Source organism: Alexandromys fortis, unplaced genomic scaffold (assembly GCF_014885135.2).
Source record: "Alexandromys fortis isolate MF-2015 unplaced genomic scaffold, M_Fortis_MF-2015_v1.1 scaffold_1, whole genome shotgun sequence".
NCBI lineage: Eukaryota > Metazoa > Chordata > Mammalia > Rodentia > Cricetidae > Alexandromys > Alexandromys fortis.
In genome coordinates this window covers 12,140,982-12,151,127 of record NW_026067927.1, presented here as the reverse complement: position 1 = coordinate 12,151,127, position 10,146 = coordinate 12,140,982, and the positions used below count along the sequence as shown (strand labels likewise).

At 42.0% G+C, this 10,146-nt stretch overlaps 1 protein-coding gene across 1 annotated transcript in view; it reads left to right on the top strand.

Moving 5' to 3' along the window:
• Sntb2 (syntrophin beta 2) overlaps positions 1–9,273 on the top strand; it is an 82,505-nt gene extending 73,232 nt beyond the window's left edge. Inside the window, exons 6-7 of the mRNA XM_050144053.1 lie at positions 252–436; positions 1,942–9,273. Of these exons, the coding sequence (XP_050000010.1) occupies positions 252–436; positions 1,942–2,034 (278 nt within the window). The 3' untranslated portion in view covers positions 2,035–9,273. The remainder of the gene's footprint in view (positions 1–251; positions 437–1,941) is intronic.
• Positions 9,274–10,146: the final 873 nt, after the last annotated feature.

Here is a 10,146-nt window from a genome sequence, read left to right as displayed (position 1 = left end):
CTCATGAATTTTCTTCCTTCATGAGGTCATACTAATCTTCCCTGTTTTGTTCCAATTTTAGTATTTGTGCTACCAAAGTGAGTGCAAAATAATAAATCTTTTAAAATTTATATTTTAGGAAATTTTAAGCAGCTTAGGCTTCATATTCTCAAGAAAAGATTGTTTTCCTGTTTGAAATTAGAGGACTTCTTTTCTACTTGATAACTAAAATAGAATCTTTATTATATATGAGTTTTTCTTGTCTTTGATAGGCTGCACCTTAAGTGGCCAAGAGGTAAGATTCACTGTCCACTATGAGCATGGGTTCACTATCTCCAGAGACAATGGCGGCTCCAGCAGCATATTGTACCGCTATCCTTTTGAACGGCTGAAGATGTCTGCTGATGATGGTATCAGAAATCTCTATCTGGATTTTGGTGGTCCTGAGGGAGAACTGGTAAGAATGTTTCTGAAAACCATAAATATGCCTATTGGGTGCCACCCTGAAGTCGTGAACCTGCTGCACTAGTTATTTCTGTCTTTCACATTGCTTCTGGTTTGCTTGCTTGCTTGTTTGCTTTCCTTTATGTTGCTGAATATTGAATGGAAGGCCACTGCATGCTGAGCGGTCCTTTACCACTGAGCTATATCCCCAGCCTTCTCACTGTTTCTTATCTCCTGTGGCCTAACATTTGACATTCCATTACTGCTAAGACATTGTTCATTGATTTTCAGGATGGCACTGGGATTGTCTTGGTTTTGTTTTTTGTTTATTTCTATTTGTTAGTTTTCAAGACAGGGTTTCTCTGTGTAGCCCTCTGACTGTCCTGTAACTTGCTCTGTAGATCAGTCTGGCCTCGAAGGCAGGATTGGGCTTTTGTTGTTTCATTTCTCCACATTAGGGAGTGATTCTGTTTTTCTAAAGTTTCGTCTGAGAAGTGGAGAAAAAATAATGTGTTTGTTCTACATGTTTGAAGACCTGAGTTCAATCCCCCTTTAAAAAAAAAAATCTACAAGCCAGGCGGTGGTGGTGCACATCTTTAATCCTAGCACTCAGGAGGCAGAGGCAGGCGGATCTCTGTGAGTTTGAGGCCAGCCTGGTCTACAAGAGCTAGTTCCAGGACAGGCACCAAAAACTACAGAGAAACCCTGTCTCGGAAAAAAAAAAAAATCTACATTAAAGAAGCTAGGTATGTAGCACACTTGTAATTCCAGCATTGAGGAGGCAAAGATGGATAGATCCCTGGGCCTTGTTGGCCATGCGGCCTAGCTTAAGTGGCAAGTTCCAGGCCAATGAGAAACCCTCTCTCAAAAAAGGGTGTGGAAAGAGCCATAGAGGTGGCTCAGCAAGTAAAGACAATTGCCACCAAACCTCATGACCTATGATGGATCCCAGGATCCACATGGTAGCACAAGAGAAGCAACTTCCATAAGCTGTCTTCCACGTACCGTCACCTGTGTGCTCACTGTACACAACTCGAGTTGTATACACACAATAAAGAAACGTGACTTAGGCATTGAAATGCAGCTCACTTAATAGAGTGCTTGCCTAGCATGCACGAAGCTCTGTTTGATCCCTTGCACCACATAAATCTGGGCATGGTGATGCGTCCCTATAATCTCAGAACCTTGAAAATACAGGCAGGCAGATCAGAAATTCAGGGTTATCCATTATGCAATAAATTTGAGGCTCACCTGGGCTTCAAGAGACTGCATTAAGAAACAAAACAAACATGGAGTCAGCTGGGTGGTGCATACCTTTAATACCAGCACTCGGGAGGCAGAGGCAAGTGGATCTTGGTAAGCTCAAGGCCAGTCTGATCTACAGAGAGAGAGAGTTTCCAGCCCAGGATGTACAAAGAAACCCTGTCTCAAAAAACCAAAAAGAAAAAAAAAGTGGAACACCATATCTAAATTTGTTTCGCGCCTTTGTTTATTAAAGTGTGTGTCCTTTCTCCACAGACCGTGGACCTGCATTCTTGTCCAAAGCCGATTGTGTTTGTGTTGCACACGTTCTTATCCGCCAAAGTCACTCGAATGGGACTGCTTGTATGAGCAGCACAAGAGTCAAGAAAGAGCTTCGACTGTCACAAGAAGTATTTCCACCTCAAAAAAATAAAAATCAAAAGAAAGCAACAACAACAAAGAAGCACAAAAAGAAGCCCTGCTCTCCTCCATCACAGTGCCTTCCCACGAACCTCAGCCACTGCTGAGACCACAGGGTTAGAGAAGCCTTGGTCAGGAGTTCTAGAACCGTAATAAGCTCCAAATTGAAGCTGTTGATTTTTCTTCTCATATTGTGATCGCTAAGTAATTGTGTTTATTTCTCCTGTTAGGAAGGCTGGCTCTTTGCTTATAAACAGTCAGAGAAGTTCTCCTTTTCTTCCTGCAGGGTTTGTGTGGGGCTTAGCCCTGAGCTCTTGTTAGGATAACTGTGGCTCCCCAGATGCTAGTGTCCAGCAGCCCATCATCCCTCTGGCATCCCACACAAGTCGATTGCACACAGCATTCCTGTCTTTACCTGTAATTCCCCAATGGTTCTTCCATCCACCTGGCTCTCACTGACCTCACCCTGCCCCACACACCAGCTCTGCCACTCATGAGTGCTACCTTTGCCTTCACTCCCCTTTTTGGTGGTTGGCCAAGTTGAAAATCTAGTTGGAAACCGCTTCTCTGAAAAAGGAGTTTACTTCCTTAGTTTTTATTGTGTTTATATTTGGTAGGAGCCTGGGGATAGTCTAAAGTTTATTTTGCAAAAAAGATTCTTATTCTAAGCTAAGCCATTTCTTATTGCTTACCAAATGTGCCTTTGGTTAGGGTCTGTGGAGCTTTCCTCGTGACTGCTGGCTGACTGGATCTCACTGCCACTCTAGGAAGACCATCTAGCTTTGAGGAGTCATCCCTTAGGTCCCTTCCTTAATGGCATCTTTCGGTGGTGACTTTGTAGGTTTGCAGCACAGATGCCATGTCAAGTGGCACTGTGGGGCCAGGAAAGATCCTGGCACTGGACTTATGTGGTCCCAAAGTAGTAAGGACAAGTCGCCTCCAGCTCTTCCCCACCCACCCTGATTGGGTGGAGTGATGAGACATGAGGCACCACCTGCTTTGGTTCAGCTCAGTGTCATCAGGACTCAGCCGCAGGGTGCTTTCTGATGTTGTGGCCTGGATAAACCATATCCAGCTTATTTTTCCTGGCTTGGAAGAAAATAGATGTGTGTAGAAACATTTCAAATAGTCTTGCTACATAAAATACCCAGGTTAGCACAATCCCTAAATCAGAACAAAAAGAAATATTGACTTAGAGTTTTCTATGTTCTCTGAAAAAATGTCTAGAAATGGCTCTCATTTTCTAGATTTTTTTGGAATGTGCTACACAGGCATGTAATGCTTCAGATGGCGTAGGGGAGAAAAGGAAAGAAAACACAACTGTTCATGCAGAGCCTGAGCTGTGAAGTTTGGGTGCCTTGCCTGACGAGTGGTCTAGAGGAAAGGACAGATACCCAAGTAGAGGAGGTGCCCACTGTCCTCCGCCTTCTCGGCGACAGGCCTCCTCCTGCTCTCTCCAGTCAGACAGGTGGTGCACAAAGGCTGAGGGGAATGCCCCCCCCCCAGCTTCAGACAGGTATTGGCACACCAAAAACGAATGTTGGGATCCACTTTAAACTAGAAACTAAGATCTAAAGGACATCTTTCTAGAACTTTTTATATTTTAAGTAGTTGTACTCCTGAGATTGGATCCATCCATGATACATCTTCTACTCAAAAAAAAGAAAGAAAAAAAAACGTATTTCAAAGGTCCAGCCGAGTTCAGAAAGCAGAACTACAACAGATAACCTCAGGCAGAGGCTCAGATGCTCTTGTTATTAGGAGTTACCAATGGCACCAATTCAGTGGTAGAGTTGAAGTCTTCCGTATTGGTGGGAAAGGCTAAGCCACCAAGAAGATTGATGGGAGCTTCTGCCACCCTGTCCTTTAGGAGAGCAGTGAGTGGTGTGATGACTGGGCAGGTACGGTGAGCATCTGCTTGTCTGAGACTGCGGCCCATGGAGTTCTTAACTCTACCATTCAGTCCTGGTAGAAAATGAAGGCTTATGGGTGATTTTGTGTCAATAACAGCCCGGAGAACCAGGGCTCTAAGCCTCTTAGTTCAGAAGCTGTTGCAGCTCTCCCAGGCATTTGTTCAACTAATTGTGTCACATTTTTCAAATCACAAGTGAAATGCTTTTTGTGAGTGTTAGACACCTTGATACATACCTGCGTTATCAATTTTGTACTCAAATGCCAAAATATAAAATATTTTCAATATTATATAATTATAATAACTAAAAATGGACATCCCTGTTAATTCACCTCTTTTATAGAATCAGCTAAATTGTCTTTTTTCTTTTGACTATTGTTGGGGATGTTGTGAGATCCTGGGTGTCGAGTGGAAAGGAAGCTGCGGGGTGCGCTGTTCAGGTGGACCATTTCCTAGGTATCTTTGCATTCCATACCTGGATTGCTAGCCCTGGGCAGAGAAGTCTCCTCCCCAGCAAGAAAGAGGACTAAAGGAAGCTGATGTTATCTACTAGCCTTGCCCAGAAATTGGTATCAAATATTTTATACAAGAAATGCTCATGTGTGTTTGCTGTACCTATTAGATGATTATAAGTAAAGGCACCAACTTGTAAACAGTTTCAGGTTAAATTCCGGGATATTATGAGCAATCAGAAATGTTACTTTAATTACCATCTGCCTATTTTGAAGCCATGTTTAGCACTTTTCAGACCAGGGTAAGTCTGATCGTGCCTGGTGGGGTTTCTTGTTTTTTTGTTTTTGTCTGAACTCTTAGTTTGTTACTGGAAATTATTTGCATGGTAGGAGAGATTGAATTATTTATTTTTTTATATGTAGAAAAATCTCTCTAGCCAACAGAAAGCTAACATTGTTTCTGATTTATTTGTTTTACTAACATCCTCCTGAAAGAATAGTAGCAAAGCTTTTGTTCAACTGAATAAATGCACTTAGCTGATAAACCAAAATTTATTCTTTAAAAAGAAGAAATTATTATCACCAAAAAATATTAAACTTGAACTTTGAACATGATTATGCTCCCCCCAAAAAAAGTTTTACTATGAATGGTTTGGATAAACAAAAATGTGTGGAGAGGATTACTGATTTCTTAAAATTTTGTAAGAAACTCAAAGTCTTCTTGTTTAATTTAAATTTGTGTGGATTTGTTTTCAAATTCATTGAAGACTCTGCCTGTGTGTTAATGCAAATCACCTTCCAAGCTGCTATGCAAACTTGTATTGAAGCCTCACCTGCTGAGAGGGTTCAGCAGTTTTGAAGTGTTCAGGAAAGAGACTCCAGCACTTTCTCTGTTCTTTTGTATCTTTGTTGGACACTTACCTGGATCATAATTTATTATTCTCACTGGTTCAAGCTATTGATTGTACATTATATTTAAACTGTCCAAACATTCTGATTTTATTCCCAAGTAGCTGCCAGCAGCTCTAGGTACCAAGAATGAACTCAGTCCTTAGAAAGCTGGGCTTGGCGCAGTGGTTGTGCACACCTTTAATCCCAGGACTCAGGAGGCAGAGGCAGGCAAATCTCTGTGAGTTTGAGGCCAACCTGGTTTACAGAGTGAGTTCTCAGACAGATAGCTACAAAGAGAAGATAAACAAAACAACAACAACAACAAAGAAATGTGGGCTCATTGGTTAAGAGGGCTTACTACTGACCCATGAGGACTGGAGCTCGGATCCCAGCACCCATGTCCAACAACCCAGGAAAGCAAACAAGCTCTTCCTCTCTAATGAGAAGTCAAATGCCAGTCCCTTGGTTCTTAAGAGAACGCTGCTCTGGATGTATGTAATATGGAGCACTACAGTGGGAATCTGAGCACTTGGGAAGCTAAACCAGGTTTGCCAGGCACCAGGGCTCCACAGCAAGACTGTTTCAAAATAATGATAAAATTCTAGTACCTGATAGCTGCAGGCAGAGAATTCAAGATTAGCTGTGTAGCCAGTTCAAGGCCAACTGGATTGTATATGATACTGTCTGAAAAAATAGATAAATTTTAAATTGCAAGAACTTTAGTTGAATTTTACTTTAGTTGAATTCTACAAAAATCATACTCATTCCTTCAAATGTTTGGGTCAGGCACATGAACCAGGTGGTGTTATGGTCTGCTATGAGCTTAGGAAGCTTTCTGTGCAGTACGGTTGTTTAGTGGCTCTTCCTCTACTGAAGATAAAAGAAACTGTGTTTTCCCATTGTTCCTTCTCTGTGCCCTTTTAAAAATACTTAATAATCTAGAATGATTTTTAGTTTCTACATAGAATCCTTAAAAGCTGATAGCAGTTACCCTGACCCGTCTTTAAACTCCGCTTTTCTCTGTGCTGGAATCTAAACATTGACTAGAGTGCAGTGGTAGAGAGAAGCCCGCTACATGTCGGGGCTGTGTGTATTCGAGCCACACAGTCGTCCCACGCTGTAGTGTCGTGAGGAGAAGTTATCCATTCTAGCAATAGACTCCCCAAGTAGCTGATCTGAAACCTCTTCTCTCTTTAAAAAATGAAATGGCCTGGAGGTGTAGCTCACTAGTAGAATGCCTGCCCAGCATGTGCAAGGCCCTGGGGCCCTCTGGAACACTGCTCAAAACAAAAACCCTATCTGGATGATCAGTAATACAGGTTTATCAAAGGCAAGATTTCAGGCTGGGGTTCAGGGAATAGCCACAGGGGCACATTATTTTCTTGTCTCTTATTCAGCAGTGGCCAAATCAACTAGAAAAAAAATGGTTGTTATATTAACTCAGAAAAACATGAGTTTTTTTTCTTTTTTACTGCTAGACATTGGCATTGACCCTAGGCAGGGCCTTGGTCATGCTCAGCATACAGTCAGTACTACCATGTGATATACTCTTATATTCCCAGCCCCTTTGATTTCAGAATAACAAGTTTTGGTTTTCTTCTTGGTTTGTAGATATACTCTCATATGACCTAGGTCAACCTCAAATTGCTGGTTCTCCTGCCTCCAACTTAGTGCCAGGAATCACAGCTGTGCACCAGCTTCAAGCTAAACTTGAACATCATTTCTTGCCACCTCTATTTTCCCATCCCACTTTGGGTGACTGGATCGAAGCGTTTTCTAAGATTTATTTTTCTTTTATGTATGAGTGTTTGCCTACATGTAGATCATGCACACCCGGTGGGTGCTAAGAACAAAAACCCAGATCTTCTGCAGGTGCAGCCAGTGCTCTAACCACTGAGCAATCTCCAACCAGTTTGTGAGGTGTAATTCCAGCACTTGGAAGGTGTAAGGCAAGGAAGATAAAAGTCATTCTTAGCTACACAGAGAATTTGAGGCTAACCTGGAATACATGAAACCCAGCTCAACAATTTTGTATATGTGAATTTAATGTAATATCTAAATCTGCCTTTTTGCAAATTATTCTTTGCTGTCAAATATCGGTGTGTGTGTGTGTGTTGATTGTTTTGTTTGTTATTTTTTTTATTTGTTTGGTTGCTTTTTCAAGACAGAGTTCCTTTGTGTAATATCCCTAGTTGTCTTGATTTGACCTGTAGACCAGGCTGGCCTCAGTTTTGCAGGGATCAGCCTACCTCTGCCTCCCAAGTACTGAGATTAAAGGTGTGCACCACTACACACAGCTGCTTTTTATTATTCTTTTAAATAGGCACCAAAGCTTATTTCTCAACATTGCTGACGTACTCATTTTCATACATACTATGTAAGCATTTTATTTTTTTAAGGTTCTTATACACATCATAGCTGGACTGTTTCTCCATTAGTAAGCAACCAAATTGCATTAAAAATTAGCGAGATTCCAGGGCTGGAGAGATGGCTCAGCAGTTAAGAGCACTGGCTGCTCTTCTAGTGGTCCTGAGTTTAATTCCCACAACCCTCTATAACTATAGTCACATGGGATCCAGTGCCCTCTTTTGGTGTGTGGTGTACATGCAGACAACACTCATATACATACAATACAGAACAAAACAAGTCCTAAAAATTAGGAAGATTCCACTTATTCTAGAACACTGGCATTCAGTGGAAAGAGACCTAGAAAAAGTGAGAGAGGTTTGCTGAATTTTCCTCAATGACATTCCCTTTTAATCATCTTGCCTTCTATTAACCTTTCAGGTCAACTTTTCAAACATCTTTAATCCTTCGCAGACAGCACCTGAGCTCTCTGTGGTGGGGGTGGCATAAGGATGCAGTTACATGGACTCCTTACCCTTGCTTTCAAGTGTATTGGAGTCGTGTGTGAAAATGAGGCCACACCTTCAGTGTCTTGCTCTTTAAACCTGCCCTTTGACAATCAGGTGCTAATGATTGTTTTTATAAAAACCAGCACATAGTATTGCTGCCTGTCAGGACGAGTCCTGCTAGCAGTGGGTATTTGCTCCATCTTGCTGATGGTTTCTGAATTAGTAGGACTGGAGAGAGAAAAGTTCAGGTTTGACAGTGTCTGAGATCCTCACTTATATCCTAGGCACTGGGTTCAGATCTTCAGTACAGGATGCCCGTCTGTTGCGAGTTCTGCTGGAAGATCTCAGTGCCCGAGCAATCACTTTTCTTTTTGGTGCCGGATCTGAAATCTTACGGAGCAGAGCCTATTTTTTTCTCCTATGCACACTCTGATATTTCCCACATGTATGTCTTATTTCCCAAGCTGCTCTTTTTTGCTAAGTGTAAAGATTTGAAAGCTAGCTTAGGTAAGGCTGGTGATATAGCTCAGTTGGAAGAAGGCTTGCCTCACATGCAGGAAGCCCTGGGTTCGATCCCTATGCCATAGAAAACCAGGTGTGGTAGCCACATTTGTGAACCCAGCCGTCGTTTGGAAGGCGGAGGCAGGAAGAAGCTATCCTCAGTCACATAGTGAATATCGAGCCAGCTCGAATTGTGAAACTGTCTCAAAAAAGAATAAATTTCTATAATTGGTTGTTTGAGGTTTCATTTGTTTTCTCTTTTTAGAATCTTGTATTTAAATAAGACCTCTGTTCAAGTCTTATCTAGAATATCTCAAGTTTTCTGGCTACCAAATCAAAGACCCATGACATAAAACAGAGCAGTATGTGTTCTTAATTTTTAAAAAAGCTTTATGTATACTCTTATTAATATAGATGCTTAGACAACACTTCCCTTGGGTTGCACATCAACATTTAGCATTGTATATTACAATGAAAACTTGTAACTTAAGGATATAAGTTGTAACTTAAGCATATATATAAGTATATATGCCTTTGTAACCTTTATATTGTAAATAAAAAGTTGCTTTTAGACATGGCTTTGTTTTTTAGAATGTGCACATAGTTTCTGACTTACAGCAAAGTTTCAAAAACACTGAAGGAACGGCGTGGTGACTGCAACTCCAATTGTCAGAATTGTAGCCAGTGTTAGCAGTGGTGGGCTGAGCCTCCTGTGGACCTGGACTACTTAGCTACACATAACTCTGCCTTTTATTTAAACCTAAGCCTAATGTCAGTACCCAGGGGGTCATTCACGCGGTGCCTGACACGGGCTCCCTCTAGTGGCATGGGCCTCAAATTAGACCAGACAGTGATTGGCCGCTCCCGCATGTTCTGTGCCTCCATGGCCCCAGCACATCTCGCGGGCAGGACAGATTTAGGTCGAAGGTTCTGTGTCTGGGCTGGTGTCCCAGTTCCACCAGTGGAAATTCCCTGGGTACAGAAGATGGCAGTTCAGGCTCTGTATCCTCCCTGACGAGGAGTTCTCGCTAGGGTCACCCTTATAGACTCCTGGGGGGTTCTACGGCACTAGGTTTCCACATCGTCCCAAACGCCCTCCGATTCCAGTCATTTCTCCTCGCACGCTCTCCCTCCGTCCCTCCAAAAATAAATATTTGTTAAAATGTGTGTGTGTGTGTGTGTATCTTTATTGAGCCCTAACTTTGTTTCAGAAACTGACTAGCTTTAAATTCTTTTTTGCATTGATGCCACAATCCCAGCTTGGTCTGCATCAAAAGGAATAAAATTCTAGGGGACCCCCTAAGGCTGCTGAGGGTGACAGTGGGAAGCTGTGCCTATTGCCTCTGCCACCCCAAAATTCTGACAGCAACATCTGATTTTTCTTTTCTGTCCCTTTTTTTGTTTGTTTGGTTTTTGGGTTTTGGGTTTGTTTTTTTTCAAGACAGGGTTT